Source organism: Episyrphus balteatus, chromosome 3, assembly GCF_945859705.1.
Source record: "Episyrphus balteatus chromosome 3, idEpiBalt1.1, whole genome shotgun sequence".
Classification (NCBI taxonomy): Eukaryota; Metazoa; Arthropoda; class Insecta; order Diptera; family Syrphidae; genus Episyrphus; species Episyrphus balteatus.
Genome location: NC_079136.1, coordinates 25,757,904 through 25,775,164, shown reverse-complemented (window position 1 = coordinate 25,775,164; position 17,261 = coordinate 25,757,904). Strand labels below are relative to the sequence as shown.

The following is a 17,261-nucleotide window of genomic DNA, read 5'->3' as shown; positions in this document are numbered from 1 at the left end:
TGGCCATAAAAGAGTAATATCTACCCTATTTACACGACTGACAACTTTTGTCTGTAATTTTGTCATACAACTGTCAAAAATGTTTTTGCCATAATACTGGCAAAGAATGGGCGGGCTCATTCTTTCATGGCGTCCTTTCATTATTAAAAAAAATGACAGAGTGTTTTATAAAAAAGAAAACCAATGTCGAAAATACTGGGAAGTTGTCAGAGCTCTCTAAACCGGTCATAAATGTGTTATTCCTTCTGTAGTTTTTAAAAAAAGAGTAAATGGCATAGTTGTTGTCATAAGGTCTGTTTTATTATTGCCTAAAACAGACATATTTCTATTTGTCTATTTAAAAGAAAGACTCAAATTCCTTTTTTTAAGAAAGAAATATTTCTATTTTTGTCAAAAATAAAGTACAAAACTACACTATTCAAGAGTACCCAAACAAGAATTGGGCTTAAATTGTTGAAAAAAGTAGAAATATTTCTGTTTTAGGCAGTACCCAAACAGACCTATTATAACTGGCAAGTTTAAACTCCTGTAAACGTGGCATTAGGTGTGTTTTTTATTACAACCGGTCTTAACTGGACAAAAAAAAACGCAGTCTGGGCTAAGCAATTTACATGTTAAATACAACAACACCTTAGCCCCTTGGGCTTTGTTGTTTAGCCCGGAGATTTCTCTGGGCTTAACTTTTTGAAGAGTTTTAAATCTGCGCTGCCAAACCAATTTTTTCATAAATTGTTTAGAATTTGTTTAAAAACGTGAAAACTCACGTTTGGAAGGACAAAATGTATTAAAATAGTTTTGCTAGCATACATTGTTGTATCTCTTTGTAAAACATACATGAAAAATACAAGAAAATGACGAAAGCGAAAAATATGACAACTCTAAATTTTTGTTGTGTCTGCTGTTTTCGGAACATTCAATATACAGTGCTGCCAAGATTTCAGGTTAAGCCCCGAGGCGTTTTTTTTTTGGCCAGTTAAGACCGGTTAAGACCAATAGTTTAAACACCTATTATGTGTTTAAACTATTGTACCGAACAGAAAAAACTGATATAAATGTGTTATAATATTTGGTGTTGCCTCCGCTCCCTACTAACAATTTTGCTTTTATAATGCTTTACAGAAGCAACAATTGCATCTGTAAAGCTTTATAGAACCAAAATTTTTTGTCGGGCTAGCAAAACCAAATAGAGACTCCCAAGTAACAATTTAGCTTTCATAAGGGTCAATGCAAGCTATTTTTTGACTTGTTTAAGAAGAAGGACAGGTCTTATGCAAATCATTTTGGAGCACATTACCGAATTTCCCCAAGGCCTTCCTCCACAGGCAATCCACAAGCTAATAGCTTGTGACGAACAGCGTAAAACGACCTTATGCAGGCCTTTTTACAAAACAATGAAACATTTTAGGGAAGCTATAGCTTCGCTAAGGAAACTATCATTTGCATTGGATGTTATAATAAGGCCTTATGGAGGTTGTTATAAGATGTTGAAATTGAATAAAAAAAAAGATTTTATTGATTTTTTTTTTCTTTTAATTTTTTTTCTATTTTGTTTTTTCTTCTTTTTTGGCCATGTCAATGCTTTTCCTGTGGTTCTGAAATGGGAAGAATTTTTTTTAATTGAAAAAGAACACATTTTTTTTTAATTTCACAAATGGCCCCGCCATTTACAAACATTGCATATCTGCAGGATAAAAGCTTTGCATACTTATTGGTGAAAAACATTGCATACTTGAGAGATGAAAACATTGCATACTTACAAGAACCTCTTGGAACAGGTCTTATGAAAGCCTTCTGTCACTTGAAAATAGAAGGCTTCTTTAGAACGGTTCAAACAGGTCTTATAAAGGTCTTCTTTAACTTCTATTTACAAGGCTTCTTCTAAACACTTCCAGATAACCTTAAGGAGACCTGCTTTTTTTCCAAAATGGATAATTTGCGTAAGTAAGCCTTAAACTAAAAGTATACAAACTATAGCTTGCCGAATCGAAGAAAATGGACCTTATGCAAGTAAAATTCTTAATTGGGCTCTGCCCTAAACTTGATTATTAATTATATTATTAAAACTGAGAATGTATTAATCTAGTTTATTTCAATGAGGTTATAATTTATTCCTTAAAATATCTAGATTTCCATTGTTTGTAAAAACCACTTAAAATCACTCAGTATAACACATTTCAAACCTAAGTGCAATCGTACATTTAAATTACCAAAGACTCAAACCACTTTCCACAATCATCATATCACTCACCTTTAAACAAAATTGTCACCTCTCCTACTGTCAAATATAATTTTTTTTTTCCTGCCACCAAGAGAAACGTCAAAAGTCAAAACACTCTATACGAAAAAAAACGCCATCCATAGCCATATTTCTCTTCGCCCCTGTGGGTTTAATTGTTTTTTAAGCTGCTAGCTGTGATTTTTTTCCGTTCTTTTTCCTTGTCTTTTATCACACACAAATCTAAAGAAAAAAGAAAAAAAAAGTCGAGCGACGCCATTGTAACATCATCATATATTATAAATTAAAATTTATTCAATATAAAATCCAGCAACAATGAGCTTGATAAATTTTCTCAACTCAAAACTCAAACCATCTGTAGAAAGTGAAGCTATTTGCGAAGATGCCTACTCCATTTCCAACTTAATTGCAGACGATTTGCAACAACTCAATCGAGGATTCATGGCATTCAATGTTACCAAACCACCGGTAGACATTTTCTTTGAATTCCCCAAAGCCATTGATTTGAAAATTATCAAAATCTGGAACACAATTGGTTCAATGAAATCGACAGCATTCGAAATTCATGGTAAGATTGATGGGGTCTATGAGCGTGTTGGTTATGTTAGGGATTTGCGTGGCGAATCGGTTACATTTTGCTATCAAAGTGACTATTCCAGTCGAAATAGTAGTCAGCAATGTGAAAAAGCCTTTTTCTTTAAGACAGCAAGTAAGATTCTGTCAAATTGCACTTGTATCAAAGTGACAATCAAGTCGACACAACGTTGTCCACCAGTTTTGCAAAAAATCCAAATTTGGGGATTGCCTGCAAAGAGTCTCGAAAAAGCCGATCGAGAGTTGGTAAAGACCATCTGGAATGAGGTCATTAATCCACCAGGTACACGAGAACGTGAAAAGGGACAACGTTCGCCATCGAGGAATTTCCCGGAACTCTGTGAGTCATCACAGTTGCGAGTTCCAGAGGAATTCCTCGATGCTATTACATGGGAACTGATGGTCTTCCCGACTGTGTTGCCATCGGGAAAGGTCGTTGACCAATCGACAATTGACAGACACTCGGAGGTCGAAGCCAAGTGGGGTCGTTTGCCTTCGGACCCTTTTACGGGTTTGGAATTCTCGTCACATCGCAAGGCTATTCTCGATCTGGCTTTGAAGGCACGCATTGAGAAGTTCCTTATGGAGAATTCGGAACACTTTAAGACTGTTCCGAGGACATTGGGGAGTAGTCGGGTGCGTCGGAGCAAAAACCGACACGCTTCGTCATTCGCCAGCGATAGAGATCCATCTATAATGCCTTGCAAACGACAAAAACTCGAAGACTCGCTGTATAGACCGACCATGCCTCATCCTACAACTCTCACCTCGAATGTAGACACAGCCATAAGCATGGCTTTACAGAGGATTACTCGATTCACAACCAAGCCGGCGGAGATTAAGCGGACTACCTGCATCGGCTGCAAGTCGGAAGATTACTCGTATGAGATTCAAACGTGCAAGCATTTGGTGTGTCGTGTGTGCCTTGTGCACTTGACTCGTGAACAAATGTGCACATGTAAGACTAGTTTTAGATCGTCAGATGTGGAACGACATCATAAGTAAGAAGGAGGCAGCAGCCAACAACGCGCACCCACAAGAGGAGACCAGAAATTATTGAGAGGAAGATGATAAAGCGTGTGCCTGTGGCGTTCTAGGAAATAATTTATAATTTTCTTTTTTTTTAATTTTATTTTGTTTGTTTAAGTTTTTTTTTTTGTCTCCATGTAGACCATGAGCTCTTGTCTAGTAATGTATCTATCTATTATTATTATCTACCTATATATCTCTCTTCTTATATATACTATATGGACTCATGTGTATGACGTTATAAAAATTACAACTTACAAACCAACCAGGTATTCTTACACACACACATACTACTAGTAACTGTTAAGCGATCATTTATTAACCAAGAAGTTAGTCAATAGATTATAATAATATAGATTCATAATAAAAATTATATATATTATATTGGGAATTAATGTTAAAACAAAAATTTAACCTAAATTAAAAGTAAATTAATAAAAAAAAAAAACAAAATTTTCTGCTTTTGCGAAGTACTAGTTTGATTTTTCTTTTTACTGCTTTTTTGTTCATTGAATTTTTGTATTTGATTTTGAAGTTGAAGGGCGGTAATGAATAAAGTTATTCACATTTTGAGCCATAATGCGGAAGAAAATCTCAAGGTTGGTATAGTCATTCGAAGTAATTTATGTCATAAGGAGTGCTTGCTTTGATGATCGTCATGGTTTTATGGTAATTCGGAAGCATTGATCCTACAAAAAGTATTTAAAAGGTGAGATTTAACAATTCAATGGCAGTTGTGTATGGTATTGAATTGTTTTTTTTTTTTTGTATAAAGAATTTGAGTTCAAGGTGAAAGCGAATTTAATATTTTGTACAATATTGTTAAGGTTTCTGAAATATCAGAGAATTACGACCACAAAGCATTAAATAGTGAAGCAAAATAATTTTGTAAGAAGGGTGAAATTGGGTGAGGTGATAGTTGAATTTCGTTTTTTCATTAGACCATTATTTGCTTTTTGTGTAAAGTCATCACTTAAAAAATATGTAAATAAGCAAATTATCAGATTTTGTCTAAGCTTTATTTATGGCGTTTTCGATTGGCAGTCCGGAAGCGTCCGGAATCATTCTGAAAGCGTTTTATTCGTACAAAACTGACAGTTTTGTGTGAATAAATTTTTTTCAGAATGATTCCGGACGCTTCCGGACTGCCAATCGAAAACGCCATTAGTTAAACACATTTCTTAAAATGGATTGAAAAATCAGTCACAAAAGTGTCGATTTTTGAATTTCAACAATCGTCGTCTTCGGTGGTTGGAAAAAGTGTGTTTGCCGAACACTAGGCACCAAAAATGCCGTTATACTTATTGTATAGATTTAAACCTAGGTGAAATCCGCTAACGCAATAGTTGATTAGTAAAAAACGATAATTTTGATCTAAAAATCGTCGATTTTCATTATCGATCGAATTTCATCCCAAAGACCTTGAAAATCTTATTTTATGGATAGGTTTTCGGGATATGATTTTTCAAAGTTTTTTGTCGTTGGACTAATCTGGACAGAAGAACCGGCACCCAAAAGCTGAATAAATTTCTGGATCACTTCAGACGTAAAAATTGCAATTTATCAAAACATTTTTTTTTATAAATCAATTTTATAAAAGTAATTTTTTACAAAAAAAAAATTCAAAATCTTTCAAGTCTTCGTTGTCTTAAATTTTATAAATGTGTAGTACATTTCCACAAAGATAGCAAGATGCTTTTGTTCACAATCTATGGCATTTATTTATTTAAACTAATTTTGTATCAGAAACCATTAAACCACTCAATGCAGGAAATACTTTCAAAAATAATAAAATATTAAACAAATTCAAACAAAGAGTAAATCTACTTTCATTTAACATATTTTTAAATTAGAAAATAGCAGGATTTAGGATATCCTATACCATACGAGTTATTTTTAATTATATAGATTAATTTAAATAAAATACAAAATTGCTTATTGCCAATATTGCAAAATGTGAAAAAGGAAAAATGTTTAAAAAGTTCAAAAACAGTAGATTTTAAAGGTCCTTATTTTATCCAATTTTAGCCGTATTCAATTTTCATTATCATCATGTTAAAAGATAAAGTATCTTAATATTAAGTTTGTGTTTGTGATAATTCTTTATAATTTTATAATTCAAGTAGTTAAATTGGGCTTTTTTGGTCAATTTGGTTTGTTTATGTAAATAAAAATTTAAAACATAAATTTTTGTCCCGATATGTTTCGCTGGAGTTTCTCAGCACCTTCAGGGCGCTTTATTATTACGTCTACATAAAATAATAATTCTTTAATTTGTTTTAATTTTAAAATTAGGATATTTTTGACTTACATTATTTTTTTATTTTTATTGCTCTTTTAAACTTTTGAAAAAAATTTTATATATTTTTTAAAATATATAATAGGTGTGTTTTTTTGTTTATCTATATAGATTTTGTGCAAAAAAAACGACATCGGGATTTTTGAAATCCATGCAAACATTTGGCACCACTGTACATATACTTTGGCAGCTGTCTGTCAAAAATGTTGCTTTTGTTTTTTTTTATTATTTTAACTCCGAAGTGGGAAGGCCATTACATCCATGTTGGTTGCAAACAAAAATTTTCATATGGCCATGGCATCCATGTTGGATTCAAAAAAATTGTTTTTTCACAAAAAACCAAAAATTATCTGTATATTCTTAGCTACATTTTAAGACCATGACCATTAACATTAGTTGCGTCGTTCTTGTGTTATAAGCGTTTAAAGGTAGCCATATTGAATTTTTTTTTTCGATTTTTTAAAAATCAAATGTGAAAACTTTTTTATTTTTATTTCTAATTTTTCGAAAAAAACTTTGGTAATTTTATATACATATCTGTTCAACAATCTTATCAGGATCCATTTAAGACTTTTATCTGAAAAGTGCATTGCGTATATCTCGAGATATTAACATTTTAATGCAACCATGTCAAACTAATTTTTGATTATTTTTTTCTATGAGAGTTTTTTTCAAACCTCGTTTTCTCCGCTTTTTTTTTTTTTGTTAATATTTTCAGATATTTTTGTATGAACACAACAAACAAAGTATCTTGGCACTACTGTTTTTATCGAGAGAAAGTAAAATGTGGATAATTATCTGGATTTTTCAAAAATCTATACAGATAAAGTTTTTGTTGTTTTTAACACGTAAATTGTTTTGATTTCAAAAATCTCGATGTCGTTTTTTTGCACAAAATCTATATAGATAAACAAAAAAACACACCTAATGTAGTTAAATTTTGATTAAAAACAGAAAACAGTGTTTGACTTTTAAGTATTCTCGAAATTCTTTTTAGCTTTAAACCATAAAACCATTACTTGTTCTATATGACTCAATCCACTTTAAGTTCCTGTTTTTGTTTGTGTTTTCTTCTTTGTTGTTCAATATTGAGTTTTGTTGTTCAATATCCAACATATTTTGAAAACTCCATTATGCCATTGTTCAATATCCAAAATGATTTCTCTTTGATTTTAATTCATAACTAATTCAAAATAATAGAAAAACAATTTCTATTAATTGTTTTAAAAATAAAATTGTCAAGGGTTGCAGAAAAAAACCATTTAAAAACAAAAATTTTCTGATATCAACTAAAACTTTCATTCTGAACTTTTAAAATCGATTTACCAAAATTTTGAAAAATTGACATTGAACAAGCATCCAAGCGACGATGTTCAATATCTCTAAATGCTCAAATCATAAAAAGAAACTATTAAAAACAAAAAGTGACATTTTTTTCCCTTCCTTTGAATAGTTTTTCTTAAGTTTTTTGTTACAATAATTTAATATTTTGAATTTTTAAAAGGATCCATTTCGATAGGAAATTTAATCATCCATAAAAAGTTACTTAATAAAAATTGATTGAAAAATTGAATTGAAATATTACAATATTCTGCAAAAAATTATGTTACAGATAAAAACTGGAAAATGTTAAAAAGCTTTCGAATTTTTAAAATACAAATAAATAAAATAAAATAATATGATTTTACAAAATTCTGCAAAAAATTATGTTACAGATAAAAACTGGAAAATAAAAATATTGAAAAGCAGAATTTTGAAAGTAGAATTAATAAAAATAGAATTTCGTACCCGGCAGAATTTTTACAACTCGAAAACGCAGAAATTACAAAAAGAGTATCAAGGCCCAATAGAACAGCATATTTATTTAAAAATTTCAAAAATGGTTATACAATTTTTTATTATTACTGTACAAGAGACGAATTCCACAATACTTTCGATCCACATTCCACAACAGCTGACTTAAAAATGTCATTCCGCTGGTTGTTTTTAAAAAGAAATTTCAAAAAATATATTTGTTTCCAATAAATATAATGGATAATAACATAGAATTACAAACTCCAAAAAACAAACTGCGAAGCTTAGGACTCAGAAGAAACACACCAAAAGCAAACATTCCCAAAACACCTCTAAGTGATATTAAAATAAATTATAAATCTCTTCAAAGTGAAACCGAAGTTTCTTCACCCATCACTCCAAAACTGAGGCAAACTCTATCCTCCACTGCTAGCTCAACAAATTGTCTACCATATCGTTTATCTTTGAGTCGGGGAGCTCGTGAAAAATACAAAAAGAAAAAATTAGAGTTTGCCGCCAATCAACTTGCTTTAGATGTGCAAAATACATCTGAATTAAAGCAAGAAGAAACAACGAAGGAAAAACAACTCCAACGACATCGCAAACATCAAGAAAAAGTTAAAGAGCTGGAAAGTGTGATAGCTGTTTGGAAAGAAGCTTTCAAGACTTCCCTCGAAGAGCTATCTTCAAAGATAGAACCAAAAATGGAAACAGAAGACTTGATAGCCCGTCTAGGAATTCCACCTGACATGATTGACTACACATGAATTTACCAACAAAATAAACTTTAATTTATTTTATTTATGAAATATATTTTGTTAATTGTTAATCTTTTAGTATTTATGTGGTCTAACTGGCCTTTCGGGGTCAAACAGTTTTGGATCTTTAATAAAGTCTAGATCCTTGTGATAGTATGGCATCATTGCACAATTTTGTGCATGAATAATAGCCTTTTCAACTTGTTCCTGTTTGGCATAACACAATCCAGTAATGTGTCGGCCGTAAATACGACCAGTATAAGGACTTTGGAACTGAGAAAGTAATTTCACATTCTTATAGTTGGGGGTAATGTCATGTCGACAAAGGATGCATTTTTGTTTCTCCTTTTCATAGGGATTTGGTATGTCTATGGGATCATCGGCATTGTGTGTAGCTTCGGTGGAAAATTGATGTTTGGGGGTTACGTAGAGTGATCGTGTTGCAGTGGATAATTTAAGACTGCCAGTTGCTAAAACATTAATAATATATCAAATAACTTTATTATGTAAATTAATAAAATACCTTTTTGAGCAATTGTTACTCCAAATCGCAGCATTTTAATAAATTATTGAAATAATTTTGCTACTAGAGAAATGTTAAAAATATTTTATTTTTCTCATAAGAAAGTGACAGATGTCACGGCGAATAAGCGAAAATGAAATCATTCAGTGATATTTAGATGTTGATAGCGAAAAGGGCAGCAGTCAGCATGATGTGGTTGCGTAACTTAAATATTTTTCAAATTTTAAGGTACTATATGCACCTTTTTAAAGTCGGTGAAATTTTAAAGATGGGAAATTTTCTCTTCAAAAAGAATTAAACCTGTGTTCCTTTAATTCTTTTTAAAGAAAAGTCTCTATTTTCGAGGAAAACCAGTGGCATAAAATTTTTACTTGCGATATAGATAGGTATAATCAAGTTATGCATTCGTAAAAAAAAAGTTGAGATAACAATTATTTTCCATGATATTACGACCCAAGTAACAATTTTAGTTATAGTTTGTATACGTTTAGTTTAAGGCTTACTTACGCAAATCATCCATTTTGGAAAGAAAGGAGGTCTCCTCAAGGCTATCTGGAAGTGTTTAGAAGAAGCCTTGTAAAAATAAGTTAAAGAAGACCTTTATAAGACCTGTTTGAACCGTTCTAAAGAAGCCTTCTATTTTCAAGTGACAGATGGCTTTCATAAGACCTGTTCCAAGAGGTTCTTGTAAGTATGCAATGTTTTCATCTCTCAAGTATGCAATGTTTTTCACCAATAAGTATGCAAAGCGTTTATCCTGCAGATATGCAATTTTTGTAACGCTTTAGAAAAAAAAAACATTGCATTTTTATGTGAGGTTTCAATTAGCTCCCTTTTTTCCACTCATCTTTAATATTCGAGTATGGTCTACTGGTAAGGTGCTGGCTTGGTATGCAGAGGTACATGGGATCGATTCCTGGCCGGGCCATGTGATGAAAATAAAAATGCAGTGGAATTTCCAAAAAAGGAAAAGAAACAAAATAGGAAAAAATTAAAATAAATAAAATAATATATAGAAAATATAAAACAGAAAAAATCAAAAGAAAATAAAAAAAATGAAATAAGTTCAATTAATTCTTTTTTTTTATGCATTTTCTACAACATTTTCTACAACACCTACAACAACTTCTAAGGCCTTATTATTTATTATTTATTTATTTATTTATTTATTTAACCAATCTACGAATTTACATTCAACAGATTTTGAAACAAAAAAATTTTAATAACAATAGTCTTATAAATAGATACACATTTTACAAACTCGTATATAATATATATATAAAAAAAAAATTTAAATAAAAATAAATTAGTTAAGCAAAGTTAATAATCGACTTTTGAATAAGCTTCTAGACATAGATATATCCAAATTAGAATAATACTCATTAAATAAGTTGCAACTTGAAGAAATCGGTTCGCGCTGTCCGTAAAGCGTATGATGAGAATCAATTGCCAGAAGCGGTCTGGGTCTTAAAGAAGTAGAAGGAGCATACAGATTGATGCAGTTAAGTAAACTCTCACAATCAATAGTTGAAGTCAAAATATCGCGAATGAACATGATACTATACATTTTTCTTCTCATATCTAGGGACTGTATTCCAAGTAATAGACATTTTGAATAATAAGAATGATGAAACCCTTCTACATTATCTTCAAAAACATTTCGAAGAGCAAATCTGAGAAATTTTTTCTGAACGTTTTCAATTCTCTTTTTATTAAATTCAGTTGTAGAGCTCCAGACAACACAGTTATATTCAAGAACAGGACGCACAATACTGCAATATAAAGATTTAATTGTATATGGATCTTTGAAGTCAAAGGAATTTCTCTTTATGAATCCAAGTAAGGAATTTGCTCTGGACACAATGGAATTAATGTGTAAATTAAATCTAAATTTCGAATCGAATATGACACCCAAATCTTTGAAATCTTCTACTATTTGTAACGGCAGATTATTGAATGAGTATCTTGGAATAATATTCAACATAGTCCTGTTGAAGGAAATACAAGCACACTTATCCATATTTAATAACAAATCGTTTGATTTGCACCAATCGACAAAAGAATTCAGATCATTTTGAAGCAAGTAATCCGGTTTTTGCATTAGATAAACCCTCTGCAGGAAGACCTCCGTAAGGCCATTTTAAACTGTTTGTCACAAGCTATTAGCTTGTGGATTACCTGTGAAGGAAGGTCCTATGCAATTTCGGTAAAATGCGCCAAAATGATTTGCATAAGACCTGTCCTTCTTGTTATGAAAGCCAAAAAATAACTTGCATTGACCCTTATGAATGTTAAATTGTTACTTGGGGATGATAGAGAATGCCAAAAAAGTGGGTCCCAAGAGTCTGTCTGTCTGTAAACGAAGTTACAGCCTAAACAGATGGTATGTAGCGGTATTTGGCGACTCTTCAAATGGGTTTATGGAATGAATTTTTTTTTTGACCAAAAATAACGGTACTTGTCATATACCGATTTTAGTAAAGTTGAAATTTCTCGAAAACGGCTCCAACGATTTTGTTAAAAAAAATTCAAGTGTAAGTTTTGAGACAAAAGGTCTATCTTTTAATGAAAAAAAAACTTTTTTTTGAAAATCATTATTAACGGTACCTGACATAGAACCGTTTTTTTTTTTTTAATCTAATGTCTAATTTAATGTCAAGAAAATTTTTTGTATAAAATAATTTATATAATTTTAATATAAGCTTAAAATAAAATTTTGAAAAACTAATTTTTGGATTTAAAAAAAAAAAATCAAAATTTTTGTTTGAAAAATGAAATTTTCGAAAACCGGACATTGATTTTGTTTTAAATTTTGGTTTGAGATGTTGATGAGTGATTTCTACCATATGGCATTCTCATTTTATTTAAAAACTTTTTTTCCAAAAAATCATTTATAAAATATTAGTTTTTAAAAAAACGGCTCTAACGATTTTGAAATTCGTTTTTCTATATGCATTTTAATAAAACAAATTGCAAAATTGCTTCCTTGTTTTGGAGGGCAATTTGATTTCAGATATTGTTTTAATATTTTGAAAAACGATTTGTATGTTTTTTTTTTTTTGTTTATTTTATTTTTGTTGTTTTTTTTTACCTAAAATAATTAGGTACATTTACTAGTTGTCAAAATAAAAAGTCCTAAAAATTCTAGCAACTTGAACCCTAAGAGCAAGTTCGTGTGACCCAGTAGTGTATTCTATTTTTCAGGGTGTTGCTCAAAAAAATAAATAAGCAATTATTATTATAATTACCTAATTATTATTAGTTGTTCAAAATGTTTAACTAATTTTTCGTTGAAACAAAAATCAATTATTTTGGTCTATTAGCATATTTCGATTAAACTATTACTTTTGGGATACTGTATAAAAAAACGATTCTAAATGAAAAAACGATTTACCATCTATTTTTTTCATTTTTAGTGTTTTTTTTATATAATTTAAGCTCCCATACAAATTTTTCGAAAAAAATTTAGCAGAGCTAAAATTTATCTAAGCATCTCATTGATAACTTTTAGGTATGGGAGCTAAAATTATTCTCGAATCTGCATACCACGGCCTTAGTTAGTAACTGGTACCAGTTTCGCTATTTACTATCTACAAAAACTTAAACGTCTTAATTACCCGTTTTTTACTATTCACGTGAGTCTGAAACCAACAATTGGTTCCTATTCTGGTTGTTTGTCGGTAGGGAGAAAAATAAGAGATAGAGAGATGGAGTTACAGAATAAACAAACAAATATCAACGAAAAAGAGATGAATATAGAAACCTTTTTCTATTTTGATCCAGATCGTTTTATTATGTAATCATGAACATGATATACCTACAACGAGTACCAAAACCACTTTATCATAAATACCACATTAAATTCCATATTGATTTTTATTATTTTTATCGGCTCTAATTATATTATATATTATATTATTATTCTATAATATTGTACTACATAAACTATAAATTAAAAGTAAAAAGCAAACACACTAGGGGAAAGTGGCCTAAAATGGCACCCCAAGGTAAAATGGCCCCCTTGCTAGAAATCGTAGAATCGAAAATAATTAGAAAGTTTTATGAACGCGATTCTTTAGTTTATCTGGCAAAACCAACATATACGAAATTTCAGGAACTTCAAGCCATTATTTGAAATTTGACAGGCCAAACAGTCTCTATCCACATCAAAAAGTACACTCGTTAAAATTTTGTGAAATTTTTTTTGCAAAAGAAAAGTATAAAAAACATTGTATTTTCGAAAAAGAAGTTATTGTGTGTACCTACGCATGAAGTATTTCTTAATAATGTACTGAAATAAGTTGGTTTAAAACGATTTTAAATTTTTTGGTGTAAAAATTAAATTGAAAAAACTCAAAATGGGCAAAATGGCATACTTAGTGCTCGGGTAAAATGGCATACCTATTTCACATGTCATTTTAAATTTTTTTTCACATTTTCATTTTTTTAAAGTGAAAATAGTTGCTATTTATGAACGATGCACAGAGAGGAAGTCCTGGACTGAGGAAAGCCCTTGATTCTGTCAAAAACCTGGAAAAAAGCATCCAAAACACTCAAAGTTGCAAAAACTACAAAAACGAGACGAGCAACCAACATGAACTGGGTTTTGAATGACTCGATGAAAGATCTGGGGGGATTAAGCACCACTTGTTCCAAGAAAATGGAAAAGAAGCCCGTTTGACTCAATTTTGCATTTAAAATCACGTAAGTTTGGACAGTGTGCCATTTTACCCGGGTAAATTTGATCAGTGAAATTTGTAGACGTCTTGAAAATTAAAAAAATTAAATACTTTTTGGAACTTTTTCAACTCGAAAATGAAAAAAATGTGAGAGTAATATATTAAACTTTGAAAAGTATATAGCATTTAAGTTTGAATGCTACTGTTTTTCGAGATATAGGACATTTTCCTTAGGGGGGCCATTTTAGGCCACCTTCCCCTACCTTCTGAAGAAATCATTGGCAAACTAGAGGTTGCCCTTATCTGGATTCCAAGTTGATCCAATAGTCGGGAGGTGCAATAATTAAACCGGTAACATTTTTCGACATATCTGGTAGATTCTCTCCAGGAGCTAGAACTACATTGAAGTTTTGACAAATAGATGATAGTAAAAGAAATAGCATATTCCTCGCAAATGTTTCACCCGCACAAAGTCTTTTTCCTATATGAAAAAAAAAGACATAAGAATTCAAAATTTAAATGAAATATATAAGTATACCTGCACCAAATGGAAATGAAACATCATTCTTTAGACACAATTTTCCTGTTTCATCTAAGAATCTTTCAGGCCTAAAGTTTTCAGGGTCATTCCACACCCTTTTATCACTATGATAGGCAAACAGACTAGGAAACATAATTGTACCCTGGAAAAAACTCATAAATGTTAAGCAATTTTTAATAAAAGGTTCTTTATACCTTTTCAACATGATATCCCAAAAACTCAGTATCATACAAGGCAACATGTGGGACATCAGAAGGTACCAAAGTTTCCATTCGTAGTCCCTCTCTTATGGTTGCTTCGGTATAGTGAAGATTTTGTCGGTCATCTAAACATGGCAGTCTTCCAGAGCCAACATACTCATCGATTTCCTTTTGAATCCTTTTCAGTACATCCGGTTTCATTAGCAACCATTGGAAAATAAGTGACATTTGCGTGCCGATTGCAGTGAATGCAGGAAAAGAAAAATCGATCAAGCTAAGAACAAATTGGTCATCTAAAAAAAAAATAAAATACTTCAAAATGCTTGGAAATGGATAGATTTAAAATGGTTACCAACATAAATAACCTGTTTCCTTGTTGTTTTCCACTTGTTCTTTCTGCATTTCTTTTAGGTATAAATCTACAAAATTTCTTTCATAACTTTCATCAAAAGTTTTTATATACTTTCCTATCATAGTCTCGAAGAAATTGTATAAAAATTTATTAGATTCCATTATCGGACGATAACAGCTCTTTTCGGGGAAAAAATGTCTTATCCATGGAATGATACTAAACATTTTTCCATAATGATCAGCTTTTCTCTGCAGTTCCATTCCATAGAATCCAACTTTTAGGAGAACATTCTGTTCAGCTCTAGGAATTCTTTCATTAAACATAACATAGAAAATAGAATTTGCGGTACAGCAACTAAATGCTAAAGGACATAATAATTGTCCTTTTTGAGCAATAATTTTTTCATGATCAAATTTCGGTCCATTTTTAATGACATCAATTAAATCTAATATTTCTTCATGAATAACAGTCTCTAAGGCTTGAAAACGGCGCCCAAATCCAAAATCACGCATGTATCGTAGTATAAACCGGCGTTGTTCTTTCCATACTGGTCCATCCTGGAAGAAGATACCTAAAAACAAAGAAAGAACTTAAAGTTATTGGCGCAAAACTTTAAACGATTTAGTAAATTGCTTAAGCCATTTTAGTAATTTACTAAGTTAAAATATCAGTTTGCTTTTTGACAGTAACTTACTAAAATGGATTAAGCATTTTACTAAATCGTTTAAAATTTAGCGGCATTATTTTTTTTTAATAATACAATTGGTGTCGTTATAAGTAATAAGCATTAAGCAATTAATAGACTTGTGGTTCTATTTAAGATGATTTGTTAAGAAAAATCATCTCTTTGGTATTATAGGTATGGGCCAAAACCATGGAGGTGGGAAATTTTGAGGTTGGAATTATTTAAAATTTAGCTTTGCTTAATAATAAAAACCTCATGCTCAAGATACGGTATTATGTACCTTTTACCGGTTCATGAACGAACAGAGTACAAAAACGTTTAGATCTCTTCAAATAGCACAAATTTAAATAATGCATTGTCATATTAAGAATTAAGATGTAGAAAACTTTTAATAAATTAAATATGACTTGATTTCATATTTCTATAAAAAATGTCAAATTCATGCCTAGACCACAAATTAAGTTTTTGATAAAAAATTTGTATATGCCAGTCATACTTTAAGAGGATTCTGAATTCTGATTAAAAATACCAAAGCAACCTACCTTTTCTATTGTGATTAGGATCTCTCATCCGGGCTAAATACAAATCAGGTCTTCCATCAAAAGCTCTGTTATAAAGTATTTCCCTTACTCCTTCGGCATTATGAACAACATAAGCTAAGTTATTGCCAATATAAATGCTTATTATATCTGATTTATAAAATTTGCTGAGCCAAAGTGCTCCTTTGTGAAGCCATTTACCACCAGCCATCATCAAAAATAGATAACTTCCGAAAATTGGTAATCGTGGTGGACCTTGTATTTTAATAACAAAACCAATAAATAATAATTTGAAAATTTAAATTTAATACAATTTTGTTGTTGTTATTTACTTACCTGGGGGACATCCTTTAGGCCTTTTTATTCCAAAAGAATAAGAAATGTACAAGAACAAAATTGTTAAGGCGATCAAAAGAATTGAAGTAATCATTTCAAGTGATTTAAATAAACTGTGTGGAGTGTGAATTCTTTTGTTCAAATGATATTTATAATCTCAACAAAATAAAAAGAAGCCCATAAAAGAAGGTTAAGACATCAATTACAATCTGGTATTGTTCATCACGCATAAAGTCTGATTTAAATATTTCTTGGATTTATATTATATTGCCCGGAAGAAAATTTTATTCGCAGAATCGATGAATTATGAAAGATGATAAGGAATACCAGACATAGGCACAAATCGTTATTTTGTACTTTGTTTATTTACAATTTATTGAACTTATTGCACACAAAGCGAGATTGTTTGTAATGGATTTTATTATTTAATTTTATTTTAACATAATAATGAACAGGTTATTTGCCTGCTAGAATTTAAGGGTGAATTTCATTTCATCATACAATTGTTTTAAACAAGATTTTTGCTATGAAATATTGGTTAAGAGTTTTCAACATCCAAAAACAATATTTGGAAGTATTGATTGCATTAAATGATTCGTATTTTTTTGAAAGATCTTATCGTATAAATGAGATATGGATTTTTTCAAAACCTTGATGTTGACATTTAAAACTTAGAATGCAAAAACAATGCAGTTT

The 17,261-nt window shown here is 30.8% G+C and overlaps 4 protein-coding genes across 4 annotated transcripts; 2 read left to right on the top strand and 2 right to left on the bottom strand.

Annotated features, from left to right (window-relative positions):
- Positions 1–2,316: 2,316 nt before the first annotated feature.
- On the top strand, positions 2,317–4,287 carry LOC129915885 (RING finger protein 37). The gene has a single exon (XM_055995583.1). It carries the CDS (start codon positions 2,552–2,554, stop codon positions 3,833–3,835), a length of 1,284 nt encoding a protein of 427 aa, XP_055851558.1. The 5' UTR covers positions 2,317–2,551; the 3' UTR covers positions 3,836–4,287.
- Positions 4,288–8,184: 3,897 nt separating this feature from the next.
- On the top strand, positions 8,185–8,781 carry LOC129914591 (uncharacterized). Its single transcript, XM_055993910.1, has one exon. It carries the CDS (start codon positions 8,189–8,191, stop codon positions 8,717–8,719), a length of 531 nt encoding a protein of 176 aa, XP_055849885.1. The 5' UTR covers positions 8,185–8,188; the 3' UTR covers positions 8,720–8,781.
- LOC129914592 (28S ribosomal protein S18c, mitochondrial) lies at positions 8,739–9,390 on the bottom strand. Its single transcript, XM_055993911.1, has 2 exons — positions 9,234–9,390; positions 8,739–9,180 (listed from the first exon to the last, which is right to left on the bottom strand). Exons 1-2 carry the CDS (start codon positions 9,265–9,267, stop codon positions 8,786–8,788), a joined length of 429 nt encoding a protein of 142 aa, XP_055849886.1. The 5' UTR covers positions 9,268–9,390; the 3' UTR covers positions 8,739–8,785.
- A 4,821-nt stretch (positions 9,391–14,211) lies between these two features.
- LOC129915870 (probable cytochrome P450 304a1) lies at positions 14,212–16,659 on the bottom strand. The gene is made up of 6 exons (XM_055995567.1): positions 16,566–16,659; positions 16,233–16,484; positions 15,010–15,576; positions 14,648–14,946; positions 14,451–14,595; positions 14,212–14,393 (listed from the first exon to the last, which is right to left on the bottom strand). Exons 1-6 carry the CDS (start codon positions 16,657–16,659, stop codon positions 14,212–14,214), a joined length of 1,539 nt encoding a protein of 512 aa, XP_055851542.1.
- Between the last annotated feature and the right edge of the window lie 602 nt (positions 16,660–17,261).